The sequence below is a fragment of the Scyliorhinus torazame genome, chromosome 16 (assembly GCF_047496885.1).
Source record: "Scyliorhinus torazame isolate Kashiwa2021f chromosome 16, sScyTor2.1, whole genome shotgun sequence".
In the NCBI taxonomy this organism is placed as follows: Eukaryota; Metazoa; Chordata; class Chondrichthyes; order Carcharhiniformes; family Scyliorhinidae; genus Scyliorhinus; species Scyliorhinus torazame.
Genome location: NC_092722.1, coordinates 12,536,054 through 12,553,527, shown reverse-complemented (window position 1 = coordinate 12,553,527; position 17,474 = coordinate 12,536,054). Strand labels below are relative to the sequence as shown.

General features: G+C 46.4%; 1 protein-coding gene and 1 non-coding gene across 2 annotated transcripts; one reads left to right on the top strand and one right to left on the bottom strand.

Annotated features, from left to right (window-relative positions):
* Positions 1-979: 979 nt before the first annotated feature.
* Positions 980-15,341, top strand: perm1a (PPARGC1 and ESRR induced regulator, muscle 1a). The gene is made up of 4 exons (XM_072477727.1): positions 980-1,076; positions 1,309-2,616; positions 11,170-11,283; positions 14,699-15,341. The coding sequence occupies exons 1-4, from the start codon at positions 980-982 to the stop codon at positions 14,794-14,796; spliced, it is 1,617 nt and encodes a 538-aa protein (XP_072333828.1). The 3' UTR covers positions 14,797-15,341.
* A 1,177-nt stretch (positions 15,342-16,518) lies between these two features.
* LOC140393405 (U2 spliceosomal RNA) lies at positions 16,519-16,712 on the bottom strand. Its single transcript, XR_011935594.1, has one exon. It is a non-coding gene; the product is annotated as a U2 spliceosomal RNA (small nuclear RNA).
* Positions 16,713-17,474: the final 762 nt, after the last annotated feature.

Genomic DNA, 17,474 nt, shown 5'->3' with positions numbered 1-17,474 from the left:
TGTGTCTGTTGAACTTGTCGTAAATGGTGGCGGCCATGAGTTTGGAAGGTGTTGCCTAAGGAGCCTTAGCGAGTACCTGCGGTGTATCTTGTAGATGGTGCGCACGGCTGCCACTGTGCGTCGGTGGTGGGGTGAGTGAATGTTTGTGGACGGGGTGTCAATCAAGCGGGCTGCTTTGTCCTAGATGCTGTTGAGCTTCTTGAGTGTTGTTGGAGCTGCACTCGCCCAGGCAAGTGGAGTGTACTCGATCCCACTTGTGCTTTGTAGATGGTGGACAGACTTTGGGGAGTCAGGAGGTGAGTTATTCACCTCAAGATCCCTTGCCTCTGACCTGCTCAGTTTCTGGTCAATGGTAAGCCTCCAGAATGTTGACAGTGGGTGGGGGGGGCGGGATACAGCTCTGGTGATGCCATTGAATGGCGAAGGGCGATGGTTAGATTCCCTCTTGTTGAAGATGGTAATTTCCTGGCACTTGTATGACGTGCATGTTACTTGCACTTGTCAGCCCACGCCTAAATATAGTCCATGTCTTTTGGACATGGACTGCTTCAGTATCTGAAGATTCGCAAATGGTGCTGAACATTGTGCAGTCATCAGCGAACTTCCCCACGTCTGACCTTATGATAGGAGGAAGATCATTGATGAAGCAGCTAAAAAGGGTAAGTGGCAGCTTTCAGAATGATCGGCTGGTTTGCTTTAACAAAACTAACATCATGCTCTCAATCTGCACCCAATTTGGTAAAGGGATTTGGTGTTAGGATACCCCCCATTTGCATCGACAGTGGGCAAACGTTTCCCTATTTTTCCTGTAAGTGCTAGCACCGGCAGGAAAACCGGCATGCAGTTTCCCGGCTGCACAGCTGGCATTCCCCACCAGGTAAGAGAAATAATATGCTGCAGGCGCCTCTGGTACTGCCACGCTGGCGGGGTACCCAGCATCACCCTTCCTAGGCAGGAGCCTCATGATCACCGGCGATGGATGGGGAAAATTGGAAAACGAGATCTCGCTGGCGAGATCCCAACCAATGGGTCCAACATCTTGGTGTCCGCAATGTGCCTCAACCAATGTGATACAGGTACGTGGCCGACAGGGTGAGTAGCCGCCGCATTGGACCTTTGTCACCTGGGTCCGCCCAAAGAACAGAAGCTCCACAATTGAGTATCTGGGTCACCCTCTTTTACTGATCCTAAACCTGCCTTGTAAATGCACCCTTAGTTACTGTGCCCACGTAGAATGGAAACTAGTTCCAGCTCTCTAACCTTGCATCTGATACATGTTTCCTTCGCTAAATTGCCAACTCTCTTTAGTTTCAGATATGGATGATTTTGGTTACAGCTTCCACAAGCGTGAGAGGGATTGGCCCTTGTTCGACAGTGTACCCGAAGAGTGCAGATGCATCCTAAAGCCTTCTCTGGTGACCTCTGAAGATTCTGATCTCAGTGATGACCCTGACAAGATCCTACCCTCTCGCCACAAAAGGAGCAAGCGGCTCAATATCAGCAAACGTCAGTCCCTTGACAACACACCTCCTGCAAAGAAAATAGACAAGGCGCTGGAGAAGGCAATGTTTCAGAGCAGAGCCAACCCCGCCTTGGATGGGCCCTTTCCTCAAGAGGATAACCGCGCTCTCCAGACCTCCGAGGAGGTCTTGTCTGCCGGTGAAGATGACTTGGAAGTAGAATTTGTGAATCAGTTTCTCATGGCCACAGGCCATATGATGTCAAGTGGGAATACATCCAGCAGCCAGCAATGCTTCTTAATCCCCGGCAAGGAATTCCATTCTTCCAGGAGCCAGCAGTGTCTCCTCATTTCTGCTCCCGAATCCGTGCACGCGACACATCAAGCTAATTCCGTCGATCGTACCACAATAAAGCAGATTCAGGATGAGAATGCCTGCGCTCTATCCACATTGGCGAGCTATGCAGAAAATGTACTCGACAGTGGCTATTATGAAAACTGTATAGAGAGGGCCAAGGGTGACCATTTGGATGCTGGGTTTGGATACACACAAGACACTCAATTGTGTAGGAAGGAACCCAAGGCCCACCCAGAATTGTGGGGAGGCACACGTGTTCAAGGCCAGCCCAGGCAGGTCAGACAAGCTGCTGATCGCAGTGGTGGCCAAAATCAAAGCGCATTTGAGGAGGCTACGAATACGCAGACTTCTGTCACCATATCAAAGAACAGCCCGTTTCCAGCAAGCACAGAACATTCAACGCATCTGGACTTAATGCCTGCAGCAGAAGGCAAACACACGGAAGATTATTCCTTGACGGTCGCTGAAAGTTATGAATATTTTTACGAGGATTTCGGAGAGGAAGAGGCTGGAGATGATTTATTTTTCTTGCGTGTGCCTTCTGTGTTCAAGCTTGCAAAGCGGGGGTGTTGTGATCCCAGGAAAATTAATTTATTGACTATTATTCAGTCCTTGGTACGTAAATACTTACATCCGACCAAGCAAGGGCAAACAGCAATGGTGTCTGCCAGGAATTTGAACACATCTGAAAACACAGAGGCTGCTGGCAGCTCTGACCTTGGAGCGCTAAATAATGCATTAGTGAAGTATTCAGAAAGTGACGGAAGTCAGACTATGATGGAAAGCACCATACAGAGAGGTAGCTTATTGAGTGAATGCTAATCAGTGCTGGTGTGCAGGTCATTATTGAGAAGTTAATTTGTCCGGTGAAGCAAACAAGTATAACTGTCTGGCAAGTGGCTAGATTTGAAGAAAGTACTACACGTGTTAAAGTTGGCTGCTACTTGTTTGTCTCCACTAACAGTTATGATGAGCATTGCAGTGTGATTCAACAAAGCATAAGAACGTTTAGCAACAGCAATGCCAGGCACAACTCATCTGCACACACCCTAATGGTCAATACAAAGTTACTTTATCTGTCTTTCTGCGTTAATTCTCAATCCTTTAACTTTTCAGAATTGTGTCTCATTGCCTCTTGAGCCATTAACGCTGACGCATGTAATTCACTTCAACCAGAACTTACTCAACAACTTTATTAACTAGTGTTAAGCGATGCAAAATAGTAGGATGTTTGAGGATTGCTGGATAAGTAGACATGCTGTCAAAGCTTTTTGTCTTGAACTCATCAGGACAGATTCACTGGAATACCAACGGTAAAGGGAATTACGATCCCAGACCAAACCCCAACAGTGGCTAGGATACTGGACCAAAATCCCAATATTTTAGTTTATTTTGTAAGATGTACAGAAATAATGCTTCACTCCGGGAGTGAGTGCATGAAAAAATAGGGATTTTAAAACGTTATTATTAACACAATATTAAACTATTTAACATCACACCTGAAAATAGCTTACACATTACCCCTTAAACAATACTACACAATACAGTAAATACAATACCCTTAATTGCTATCTCTATTCCCAATTAAACAACATTAAAGGTGGGCAGCATGGTGGCGCAGTGGTTAGCACTGCCGCCTCACTGCGACAAGGACCCAGATTCGATCCCAGCCCCGGGTCACTGCCCATGTGGAGTTTGCACATTCTCGTTCTGTTTGCGTAGGTCTCAGCCCCATGACCCAAAGATGTGCAAGGTAGGTGGATTGGCCACGCTAAATTGCCCCTTAATTGGAAAAAAATAATTGGATACTCTACATTTTTTTAAAAACATCAATAAAGGGAAAAACATTAAGCTCACAATCCAATGGCACAGAACAGGTTTGGCTCCCATCAGAACCCCTGCAGACTCTAACTGTATATCTTCAAAAAGTTGTTTCAACTGCTTTGTTTCATCTCCCTTGTCCTCAGGCAAATCTGCATGGCTTTAAATACTATTCATCTTTTTTTTAACTATCTACTGTGAGAATAAAAGACTTTTACTTGTGGTCTAAAGGGTAGCTAGATCAAAATACTCAACTCAAATGTTTCCTCAAAATGTCTGAATACCTTAGCTCCATCCAGTAATGACATTATCTCCTTAAGCTGAAAACAAAGTAACTCCTTATACTAAAAACACCCTAATTCCCCAGGGACTCCCCTCAGTCAGACAACAGGTCATTAGCCCAGGCTTTTACGATGGTAAATTCATCTTTGGCTCCTAGAAGCTTTCTGGTCTTGCAAAACAATATTCTTTTAAAAACGTGACTACTGCAGTCAAACACACTCTAACCCAGGCTTTTAGCTGTTAAAGTGCCAGATATTTCTCATCCAATATATCTACAATCTTGCATTCGTCACACACACCCCTTAAAATAAATGAACCAGCAATACAAACAGATGGCTTCATTTTTCCAAAGCCTTTTAACTCTAAACGTTTCTCATTATTAAACGCAATTTATACTCTTTAAGATACATATCAATTTACATTTTAAATACTCAAATGTAAACATGAGTATAGTCCATTTCAGTCTTTCCTATCAACTTTCGAACATTCCAACTTTAGTCGTGATACAGCATCGGCAGTCACATTTTCTCTTCCTGCCACATGGGGAATTTTTAATTTAAATGGTTGTTACAATAAACTCCATCTGAACAGTCTTGCATTTTGATGTTCAAAACCTGTCCAAAAACGTTAATGGATTATGGTCTGTATATATCATTGTCTCGGATTATTACTGACATAAATGTCAAAGTGTTGTAACGCCAATACCAAGCTCAATGTCTCCTTCTCGATGGCCAAATATTTATTTTGATGAATATTTCATTTCTGAGAAAAATAACCCACAGGTCTTTCGATTCTTTTGTCTTCTTCCTGTACCCGTACAGCACCGACACCCACATCACTTGCATCAATGACCCCCTTAAATGGTTTGGCATAATGAGGTGTCATCAACACCGGTGCAGTGGTTAACACCATCTTTGTTTATTGAATGCCTCCTGGCATTATGACGTCCAACAAAATTTCTTATACTTTTTCAGAACTTCAGTCCTTGGAGCAAACACGCTGCTGAAATTTGGCACGCATTTTCAATCGGAACCACTCATGAGAAGCCTCAGAACATCCCCCCTTGTTGAAACTCTCCTATAGCCTTCGTTTTCACATTCTAAGGGGCCATCTGATCATGTTTTTAAAAAAATGTAAAGTACCCTATGCATTTTTTTTTCCAATTAAGGGGCAATTTAGTGCGGCCAATCCATCTACCCTGCTCATCCTCGGGTTGTGGGGGTGAGACCCACGCAGACTCGGGGAGAATGTGCAAACTCCACACGGACAGTGACCCGGGGCCGGGATGGAACCCAGGTCTTTGGCATTGTGAGGCAGCAGTGCTAACCACTGTGCCACCGTGCTGCCCTTATTTGATCATGTTTATTTGTATAGCCTAAGAAGGTGACTTGAGCTTTCGCAAATCCACTTTTAGCAAAATTTACCACCAATCCAACTTCCTGGAGTGATGGAATAATTATTTAAAATGTTCCAAATGATCCTTCCACATTTGACTGAACATCACCAAATCGTCAGTGTACACTGCGCCATTGTTTAGTCCAGAATTAACCTTGTTGGTTAGTCTTTGAAATATTCCTGGTGTATTCTTCATTCCAAATGACATGAATTTAAAGTGATACAGGCCATTTGGCACCACAAAAGCTGAACCTATTTTGCCCTGCCTGATAAAGGTACTTGCCAGTCTCCTTTAAGTAAGTCAAGTTTGGTAATAAAATTTGCTTGACTCACCTTTTCAACACAGTTTTCCAAACGAGGAATGGGGTACAAATCTGTCTTTGTTACTATGTTGACCTTTATATTGTCCACACACAATCGTTGTGTTCCATCCGGTTTTGGTACAATGACAATCGGTGAGCCCCAACTCACTTCGATGATATCATCCTTAAGCATGTTGCCGATCTCCTTTTGTACCTGTGCTAACTTTAGTGGATTGAGCCTGTGTGGATTTTGCTTCATGGGAATAGCATTTCCTACATCTATATTATGCATAATTACCGTCTCTTTTTTCATCACATGTTGGGACAATTTTAAATGCTTCCCAGCCAACTCACTAGCCGAGTTAATCTCTCCCTAAAGTTTGACACATAATTCAATAACCGTAGTCTCCAAACACCGACTCACCAATTTCTCTTTGATCAATTTAAATGGCCCTCTCACCTAATGACCAAAAATCAATTTGAATGGACTGAGTTTAGTTGATTCATTAGGTGCAACCCTAATTGCAAATAGTACAAATAAACTCTTTTATCCCAGTCCTCTGGATAATCTTGATGGTAGGCCCTCAACATGGTCTTTAGAGTTTGATGCCATCTTTCTAATGCCCCTTATGATTCCGGATGATACGCCATTGAGTTATTTACTTTATTCCTAAGCTATCCATAACTACCATGAATAGCTTTGACATAAAATTGGATCCCTTATCTGATTGAATTTCTTTTGGTAGTCCGTATCTAGTATGAAATTTGATTAACTCTTCCACAACCCTATTAGATGTAATGTTTCTTCATGGAATGGCCTTCGGAAATCTAGTAGACGCATTCATTATGGTCAACAGATACTGATTCCCACTTTTTGTTTTAGACAGGGGTCCCACGCAATCCATTAGGAACCGAGTAAAAGGTTCCTCAAATGCTGGAAGGGTATCAAAGGTGTTGGTTTGATTACTGCCTGAGGATTCCCGATTGCCTGACACATGTGACATGTACGGTAAAATTAATCGGCATCCTTATGCAGTCCAGGCCAATAAAAATGTGTTTTGTATTTTTGCTTGAGTTTTCCTTACTCCGAAATGACCCCCAATGGGATCCCCAAGTGCTCCCCGCAAAACCTCCATGCTATAACCCACCAGCAATACCACTTGATGAACTTCTGCCCATATCTCATCTGCTTGAATATGTAACGGTCTCCATTTTCTCATTAATGCATCATTTCTAATGTAATAACATTCTGGTATACACGTAGATTCTATTTCCGTATCTAAAATCCTGCTTTGTCACAAGGGAGCAATGATATATATTGCATGAGAAGCGAATGCTGGTTGGTTGGCAACTCGACTCTGATTGGTAGAGGTGTTGCCATGGAGAATGCACCAGGGAACAATTAACTGCCAAGCTTTTGTTTGAATTCAAACCAAGCAGGTTGTTTCTAAATTGATCACGGCATTGCCCTGGGGAATGAACCGGGGAATAGCTGTCCCCAAGTTTAATGGTTCATTCTCCGTGGCAATCTGTGTCCACTTTCCAAACAACCAGCACTCTCTTATATACTTTGTTTCTCTCTTAACAATAACTAACTCCGAGAAATATGTTAATCAACTCCCGAATTCCCGTATCAGCCTCCCTGAACAGGCGCCGGAATGTGGCGACTAGGGTTTTTTCACAGTAACTTCATTTGAAGCCTACTTGTGACAATAAGCGATTTTCATTTTCATTTTTTTTCAACTCATTTGTTTTCCTTCTTCCGGCTGTCCATTTTGCAGGTGAGGCCAGCATTAAAAACGATTTTCACTGTTTGGGAATTACATCCAAAGGCAGCCTGTTTAGTAATATGAAACTGAAAGGGGTAGCTCCTGACTTTGTGCGAATAGTGTAAATCAAGCGATAGTGAGTCAGGGCTGTCCATTTTTAAATCTTTCTAATGGAACTGGGAGCGACGTGGATCTGAAGAGTTAAGTTCCTACTACCTGTTTCACACGAATGCACAGGAGTCAAAACCCCAGAGTGTGAAAATGGACCAAAGTAGCTTTTCGATTTATTTATCATCTCCAAGCACTTCACACACTTTTTAAAAATAAATTTAGGGTACCCAATTACTTTTTTTCCAATTAAGGGGCAATTTAGTGTGGCCAATCCACCTATCCTGCACCTATCTTTTTGGGATCAATTAGGATTAGGGTTAGCCTATCCCTAAACTGGATATAATCACCTGACAGTTCAAAGTTCAGGTACTGACGGCATCTCACCGTCTCCAATGAATCTTAGCAAATGAATTAACGCATCTGATTTTTTTTTTTCAACTAAATTTAGAGTATCCAATTATTTTTTTTTCCAATTAAGGGGCAATTTAACGTGGCCAATCCACCTACCCTGCACATCTTTTTGGGTTGTAGGAGTGAGACCCATGCAGACACGGGGAGAATGTGCAAACTCCACACGGACAGTGACCCAGAGCCGGGATTCGAACCCGGATCCCCTGCATGTAGGCAGCAGTGCTAACCACTGTGCCACGTGCCGCCTGGCAATTCACATACATTAACGATTTTTGCAGTGATTTTATTCTATGTGACTTATGTGACTTAAAAGCCAATAGCCATTCTGCATCGGCGCCGAGGTCCCAGGTTCGATCCCGGCAAGTCACGAAGTGCAGTACAGACTAGATTTCAATACAGTAGGCTCCTTGTTGTACTATGTTGGGAAGGCCAGAGACAAACTTTCCCCACTTCACCTTTGCGGGGGCCGCCCCAATCTTTAATCCCTCAACCTGTAGTCCTAGGCTTTGGAATGTGCTGGTCAGTCATTGACATGACTTTGCCCTTGACCTTCCCTGTAAAGGAACATTGCAGAAGAATTCGAGCGATGGACTGTTCGCCACTGCATTGGCCTGCTTCGTGCTGCCTAGGCCCTCAGCTATGGAATTCTGCTCATTAACCCTTTCCATCTTTCTGCCGATCTCCCTTTCTTTATGTTACTCCTTAAAACCTACTCAGGGCTATATTTTCATCACCTGTCTTGATGTCTCCTTATGTGGCTCGACGTCAGATTTTGGCAATTCTGTGCAGCACCGTGGAGCATTTGACCACGTTAAAGGTGCCAGACAAATATAAGTTGTTGTTGGTACATTTATACAGCACCTTTCACATCCTCGGTTCCTCCATGAGGTCTTCACAACCAATTAACTGTTTTTAAATTGTAGTTACTGCTACATTTCGGGAAGGTGGGGCATCGCAAGATCCCAAAAATCAGAGATGAAATTGGTGGCCAGTTCGTCACTTTTAACCGCGGGTGGGAGGTGAGCGTTGGCCATGGGGTAAGGAGAAACACCCTTCACAGTGTTCTGGGTTGTTACAGATATGGGGATGTGAACAGACAGACCTTGTTATGACATTATTATTTCTTTAAGGGGGTCTGGTTAGCTCAGTTAGCTAGAGTTCAATCTCCATTCCAGCTGAGGTAGTCTCAGGCCTTGGGGGAGACGGTTGTGTAGTGATATTGCTACTGGGCTGGTTATCAAGAGGCCCAGACTAATGTTCTGGGGACAAGGGTTCAAATCCCACCCCGGCAGCTGGTGGAACTTATTTTCAATGAATAAATCTGGAATTATAAAGCTAGTCTCAGTAAAGGTGATCATGAAACTATTGCAGTAAAAACGAATGCCCTTTAAGGATGGAGATCTGTCATCCCTGTCTGGCCTGTGTGACTCCCGATTCACAGCAATGCGGTTGAATCTTAAATGCCCTCTGAAATAGTGTGGCACGCCACTCAATTCAAGGGCATTTAGAGAAGGTTAACAAATGCTGGCCATGTCAGTAATGCCCAGAACCCATGCAAGAATGATCTTAATAAAGGACCTGTCTTTGCACCCTACCTCACATCACCTTAATCACGTGCCTTCAGTGAAGAAGATTTCTTTGAACCATGGGGGCGAGTTTGAGCCCGCGGTAGCTGTCAGAACAAACGGCAAAGAGGGGCCAAAATCCCACGGGACCTCGAAGCTTGTGGGGCGGGAGGGGAGAGGGGGTTGGGTGTTAGCGTGCTTCACGCCTGTTTTCTCGCCTCTGCCAGCACTCTGTGCGCCGAGCGAAGATTCCGCCAATGTCTCCCTCCAACTGCTCCCTTCTCCCGAAGCCACTCACTCTTTCTGAAGCCTGGGGGGGGTGCGGTTCTTTGATTGTGCCCATTCTGCGTTGGCAGACGTTTGTTCCTGGGAAGTTTCACACCTGCGTCCGATTCTTCCTTTACCTGACCTTCCTGCGCCATAAGCAAAGCCAACAGACACAGCAAATAGGAGCTTAGAATCTATTCGCTCACTGTTTGCTACCATGAACTCTTTGTGCCTTGTGCCCCATGACTACTTGGGAAAAATGTGGGCACTGGAGGGTTTAATTTCCTCCGATAATCCAGTCATATGTAACCGCTTTGAATGCTATTTCATTGCGGTCATTGGAATAGATGGTTTAATCGGGCGGCACTGTGATGCAGTGGTTAGCACTGTTGCCTCACAGCGCTGAGGACCTGGGTTTGATCCTTGCCCCGGATCACTGTCCGTGTGGAGTTTGCACATTCCCCCCGTGTCTGCATGGGTCTCACCCCCCACAACCCAATAAGATGTGCAGGGTAGGTGGATTGGCCACGCTAAATTGCCCCTTAATTGGAGAAAAAGAATTGGGTACTCTAAATTTTTTAAAAAACGAATAGATGGTTTAACCATAGTGCAGAAGGGAAACTTTCACAAACATTGCCAGAGAAAGTGAAACCACAATATGTGCAAAACAGGCCACTATTCAGTCAGCCTTTTTCTTTCTTTATTCTCTTAATGGGATGTGGGCATTGCTGGCTGCTCAGCTCGAATTGCCCTTGAACTGAGTGGCTTGCTCGATCATTTCAGAGGGGCGGTGAAGATTCGACCACATTGTTGCGGGTCTGGAGTAATGTATAGGCCAGACCAGGTAAGGATGGTAGATTTCCTCTCCCAAATCGACATGAAGTAAACCAGATTTTTTTTTTGGCGACAACCCTTGGAAGCTTCATACTTACCATTACGGAGACTGGACTAGCTTCATATTCTAGATTTTAGTAATTGAGCTTAAATGCCATGTTGGGGCGGGGGGCGGTGGCGGGGGGGGGGGGGGGGGCGGGGGGGGGGGGGGGGGGAGCGGGTGCCTGAGTCTGGGCCTCTGGATTACTGGCCTAATGACATTATCACTCCATCACCTTCTCACCTAAGATGTGGCCATCCATTCTCCTGTCTATCAGAATTTCTGTGGGAGTTTGAGCCTGTAAGAATTCTATTGTAAGACCACCAAGTTCTGATCTCACACTGGTTTCAAATCCAACATCTGTAAGTATAATAATTTCGCAAGCCAAATAAGGGTGTGGAAATCCATTCAGCCCATCCATCCCATAGCTGTCCGACCAAATTAGAATGCTTTGTCAATGATTTAAAGATCTCTGTCTCCACTAATGTTTGGTCACTGCACGAAGATTCATTTTAAATTTGATTATTCAATGTTAAAATTTATTTTTACACCTAGGGAGAGGACATTCCTGCCTTTCCTGCACTCCAAAAGATTTATGTTTATTCTGCTTTGCTTGTGCATCCTGGGCTATGAAATCTGCAACTTCCCAATCGGATATGTGGAAAGCTGGTGAGTATTAAAGTGGCGCAAGAACATGTCTGGAAAATCAGGGACTCTGCCCAATGCCATTCATGGCAAGTAGGAGGAGGGACTGGTCCCCTTTGATGGGGGAGAGTATTTCACTATATAACACTCTGTAATGAACAAAATCTTTGCATCTCCATAGCTCTTTCCTAATGGGGGTTAAGACCTGCCTCGTGGAAAGCTGGCCACTGTGTTTAGCTTTTACCGACTCAAAATCTAATTGCCACTGCCCCCATGGTGTCGGGCGGGTGGTCCTGTGGTGCAGTGAGTAGTGTCCCAGCCCATGAACCAGAACCCCCTGGTTCGAATCCCACCCCCAGACCTGATGGCCGAGGAAGATGTGTTTGTAGCACAGCAACTAGGAGCAGGATTGGGCCATTCAGCCCCTCGAGCCTGCTCCGCCATTCAACGTGATCACGGCTGATCTTCTATCTCAATGCCATATTCCCGTTTTCTCCTCGTTCACCATCAAAATCTAAAAAAAAAAATCTATCTCTTTCTTGACCAGACTCAGTGACTGGGCCTCCACAGCCTCCTGTGGTAGACGTTTTTTCCTCATCTCAGTCCCAAATGGTCCACTATCCTGAGACTGTGTCCCCTGGTTCTAGATTCCCCGGCTGGGGAAAACATCCTCCCCGCCCCTAGTCAGTCTAGCCCCTGTTAGAATTTTACACTTTTCAATCAGATCTCCCCTCATCTTCTAAACTCTAGTGAGTACAGGCCCAGGTGAACCAATCTTGCAGCCAAACAGGTTGATTATCAGAGTTTAGGTGATAAAATTCGGGAAAGGGAGGAGTTTAGCTCCTGAGACCTGGGGGCGGGGGGGTGGGGGGGTGGAAAAGCCTGAGGCTAAAATAAGCAAGAACTGATGTTAATCTGGTGGTTATTCTGAAGCGTGTACCGTATAGTGGAAACATTTTTATTCTAAATGAAGTGAACGAATAAATTGAGATATTCTTAAAGTTTAAAAAAAAGAGCAGGAGAGAATTCTGGTCAGCCAGTCAAGGAAAGGAATTTGGAGCCTGATGTGTTGGGTGCTCTGCTAAACAGACGAACCAACACGGTTGCGGATGGTACAACTCAGTTTTATTACTAACATATATTTACAGTGGTAAACTGGTTACTGAGGTTCGATCATAACCCTTGAATCTGTGGACCTATTCCTAATACTATCTTGTAGTGGCACTCAGCACATGGTGGATGTCTGAGTGGCTTGCTGTGAGCTCTGTGCCCTGAGCTGTCTCCTGCTGGAATGCTTGGGAAGTGTCATGTTCCCTGTTTTATAGTGTGTATGCTCTTGCCTGTGATTGGCTGCGGTGTTGTGTGTGTATTGATTGGTCCGTTGATCTGTCCATCAGTATGTATGTATGCTTGCACCATGATGTTTAGCTGAATATCATGACAGAGCCTCTACTATCACGCTCCATATTTCCAGACAACAGCATACATGTAACGAACATGTTGCCACTGCAGTTTGGGGCTCCCTGTGTGAATTATATCACACTGCCACCACAGGGTGTAGGGGAAGCAAGTACCACCAAAAATGGACAGATGGAGGTAAGTGGCTGCAATCAGTGGGTTAGGGGGGGCAATAGTGGCCAGGATGGCTCGAAGGAGGAGATTATTTTTCCAAAACCTATCCTTCACGGAAAGAAAAAGAAATCTAGGCCGAAATGTCCCTCCAGACCCACAGCAATGTGGCTGGCCCTTAACTGCCCCCGTGAGAGTCTTGGCAACCCATTCAATCATGCACAAGAAGGCAGCTCTCCAACATCTTAATTCCCACGGGCAGTTAGAGATGGGGAATAAATGCCGGCCTCGCCCACATCCTGTGAACAAATGTATAAAAGCAATCAAGGGTCGATGCCACCTAGTTTCAGGAAGCCTTGAGCCATAAGGCCTTGATTCACAGCTCGGTTTATTTAATAAGAAAATTAGAGTTTAGCCGCATTAGCCTGATGGGAAAAGAATAATAGGAATTAAGTATGGTGCTAACAGGGGGGCGGTATGTGGCACTGGGACTACGGCTGAGGACCCGGGTTCGAATCCCAGCCCCGGGTCACTGCCCTTGTGGAGTTTGCACATTCTCCCCATGTCTGCGTGGGTCTCACCCCCACAACCCAAAGATGTGCAGGTTAGGTGGATTGGCCATGCTAATTTGCCCCTTAATTGGGAAAAAAATAATAATTGGGTACTTAAAATTTTTTTTTTTTGAAGTATGGTGCTAACAGGAAGTGCTTATAAACTGCTTAACATATTCCGGTCGATGGATATCCAGAAATAACTACAATCTAATGGGAGGTTCAGGTGTCTTATATATAAATGTGTAGGTGTTCTGTGTTTGGAGATAAAGGTTTCTATTACAGCAGTCAAAATGCACAAGTTAAGGGGCAGCACCCTGGCGCAGTGGTTAGCACTGGGACTGCGGTGCTGAGGATCCGGGTTCGAATCCCGGCTCTGGGTCACTGTCCTTGTGGACTTTGCACATTCTCCCTGTGTCTGCGTGGGTTTCACCCCCACAACCCAAAGATGTGCAGGGTAGGTGGATTGGCCATGCTAAATTGCCCCTTAATTGGATAAAAAGAATTAGGTACTCTTAATTTATTTGAAAAAAGATTTACAAATCACCATTAATCTACAATCTAAGGCAGCACGGCAGCATAGTGGCTAGCACATTTGCTTCACAGCTCCGGGGTCCCAGGTTCGATTCCCGGCTTGGATCACTGTCTGTGCGGAGTCTGTGTGGAGTCTGCACGTTCTCCCAGTGTCTGCGTGGGTTTCCTCCGGGTGCTGCGGTTTCTTCCCACAGTCCAAAGATGCACACGTTAGGTGGATTGGCCACGTTAAATTGCCCTCAGTGTCCAAAAAGGTTGGGTGGGGCTACTGGGTTACGGGAAGGGTGGGGGTGAGGGCTTGGGTAGGGTGCTCTTTCCAAGGGCCGGTGCAGACCCGATGGGCCGAATGGCTACTTCTGCACTGTAAATTCTATGAAATCTACAACCAAGCATTCTTGAAAACAGCAACTTCGTTGAGAATTCCCCTCTATTTATTGCCATGGACAGCCGGTGGTCCCTCATGCATCTTTGGGATCAATCATATCTGGTCATGGATAGAATGAGGAAAAGGTCTCTTTCTCCAGGATTGTTGTTTCCGGCATTGTCAAGCGCACAGCACTGGATGTCGTATCCACATCTGTCAGGCTTACTGAGTCAGCTGTTGTCCACAGGTTGTAGCTGGATAGTGGGGGGGGTGGGGGGCGCGGGGCGGGGGGGGGGGTGGCGCTTGCAACCTGCCTCAGCCATGATTCAGCATTTCATCACGGGAGGGGGACAGAGCAGGAACTGCTCTGCCTGAGTTCATCTCTCCCAGAAACATGCCTTTTGTGTTTGTGTTTTTACAGCCTTGCTGGTGAACATCGGTGCCATCTCCGCAGTAAGATACTTCCGAACACGCACAAAAAGAAAAAACTCAAAGTACTTGGCGCTCCAGGACTCCTAAAAAATAAGATCCTCGAGAAGAACGAATGTTCAGGAATCCGATCTGTGTAGCTGTAGAATTAAACCCGTTCAAAAACAGTCATACAAAATCCAAGTGTTTGGCTGTAACATTGACTGTGCGACAACGTAAAACAAGTGATGATGAAGCAAAACGGAAAATGCCGGATAAACTCAGCAGGTCTGGCAGCATCTGTGGAGAAAGAAACACAGTAAACGTTTCGAGTTTCTACAGAAATGAAGAGGAAATGTGATGAATTAATAGGTTGGAGAGGGAGTTGGTGCAGAATGGGATATCAGGGATAGTTTGGAGCCAGGGAAAGATTGACAAAAGTGACATGGGACAAAGGGGGTGTTAATGGTGCCGTTAAGGATTGAAGAAGTGATAATAGTGGCATTGAGGTAAGATAGGGGCTGCACGGTAGCATAAGTGGCTAGCATTGTAGCTTCACAGCGCCAGGATCCCAGGTTCGATTCCCCACTGGGTCACTGTCTGTGCGGAGTCAACACGTTCTCCCGTGTGTGCGAGGGTTTCCTCCGGGTGCTCCGGTTTCCTCCCACAGTCCAAAGACATGCAGGTTAGGTGGATTGGCTATGATAAATTGCCCTTAGTGACTAAGAAAGGTTAGGAGGGGTTATTGGGTTACGGGGATAGGGTGGAAGTGAGGGCTTAAGTGGGTCAGTGCAGACTCTTTTTTAAAAAATTCTCCTTTTTCACATTTTCTCCCACATTTACATCCATCAACAATAAACAATAATCAGCAAGATATGTCAGTCCCCATAATAACAACAATCCCATCTACCCACCAACCCCCAAACCTAAACCCGCATGTTTACATAAACAAATGACAAAAAGGAATCAGGGATTACCCGTAGTCAGCCTTAATCTTACACAGCTCCCCCCCCCCCTCCGCACCCCCCCCTCCGCACCCCCCCCCCCCCCCCCCCCCCCCCCCCCCCCCCCCCCCCACCCCAGGTCTCCAGCTCCTCCCGTCCACTGCCTCTTGTAAAAACTCCTCCTCCCAACCTCAGTTCCTTCCCCCCAACTTTCCACCCCGGCTAGACCACTCGGACCCTGTTCTGCCAGGCTCCGATCACCTTCCGCATCTCTTTCCCCATCGAAGCAAGTTGATCACTGTGCTGCAATAACGTCTCCCCCACTTCCTTCAGCGCCTCCCCTTGCTCTCGCACCTCCGCCACTGCGCTCGCCACCTCCGTCCTCACCGGGGAAACGGCCTCCTCCACCAGCCCACTCAAAACCTCCCTCATCTCCTTCCTCACCGTCTCCATTCATTTCGCAATCTGCGCCAATTGCTTTTCAAATTCCGCAGCCATCACCTTGGTTATTTCTTCAACCGTAAGCAGTGCGGCCTTCCCTGGTGCTCCAGCCTCCATTTTTCCTGGTGACCCCGCGGTGACCTTTCCACTCCCCGACGGACCTTCAGCTGTTTTTTTTCCGGCCGTTTCTTTGCTCACCCTCGACATTTTTCTTTGTTTTTTTTTCCTCCTGTGTCTTCACTGTGCCTCCTCCGTGCCTTCTCCCTGCTTCTGCCGCCTCCGTGGATCCTGGGACCGGGCTTAAAGCCCCGAAAATGCCGTTCCCGAACGGGAGCCCTCCATTGTGCGGCCTCCTCCCGCCCGCTGTCACCGGAAGTGGTCGGTGCAGACTCGATGGGCCGAATGGCCTCCTTCTCCACTGTATGTTCTTTTTTAAATCTTTTTTTTTAACCTTTTCTGAGTTACCAAGCCAGGGCTCAGAGTGTGGGTCAGGGGCAAACCCCCAATCCAGCTCCTCGCCTGCTCCAAAAAATTAATTCAAATTGAATCCAATTCATGGTCCCCACAAGAGAGACATACCAGATCTGAACCAAAGGCTCAATCCACAGACACTTGATCTTAGCCAAAAGGCCGAGAAGCGATGCTCGATGTTGAGTCCAGAGGCCTAATCGAAAGATGAAGGGCGCAATTTAACGGGGGGGAAAAAAGGAGTCCCGTTTTGGGCATGCGTGGCGCCTGCAGCGCTGAGAACGACCCCGCTATCAAGCGAGACTCTGTTTATTTTTGGCCTCGGTGAAGAATGTCCCACTGAGGCCGCACTTACCTTTATTTCCTGCACTGACGATCTCAGGAAGAGATCGGGGCGTCATTTTTAAATGCCAGCTTGATCTCTGGACCCCCCCCCCCCCCCCCACCACGGGCTGCGGACCCCCCACAATGCTAAAGCCTACCTGCTGGGGGGACCTCGAGCCCCCCCTCACCCCACCTCAAAGGGCAGCTCCGGCCCCTATCCCTAGCAGTGCCAACCCGGCACCTGGGCACCTTGCCACTGCTAGGTTCACAGTGCCAAGGTGCCCGGGTGGCAGCGGGAGTGCCAGGAGCCTGACCACTTGGGGGCAGAGGTGGTCATAGATAGAAGCTTCAGGGATGTAGTTACTCCGAAGAATAAAGATAGATGGGTGACAGTGAGAGGGGCTGGGAGGAAGCAGTCAGTACAGGGATCCCCTGTGGTCGTTCCCCTTAGTAACAAGTATACCGCTTTGGATACTGTTGGGGGGGGGGGGGGGCTTACCAGGGGTAAGCCATGGGGTACAGGTCTCTGGCACAGAGTCTGTCCCTGTTGCTCAGAAGGGAAGGGGGGAGAGGAGTAAAGCATTAGTCATTGGAGACTCCATTGTTAGGGGG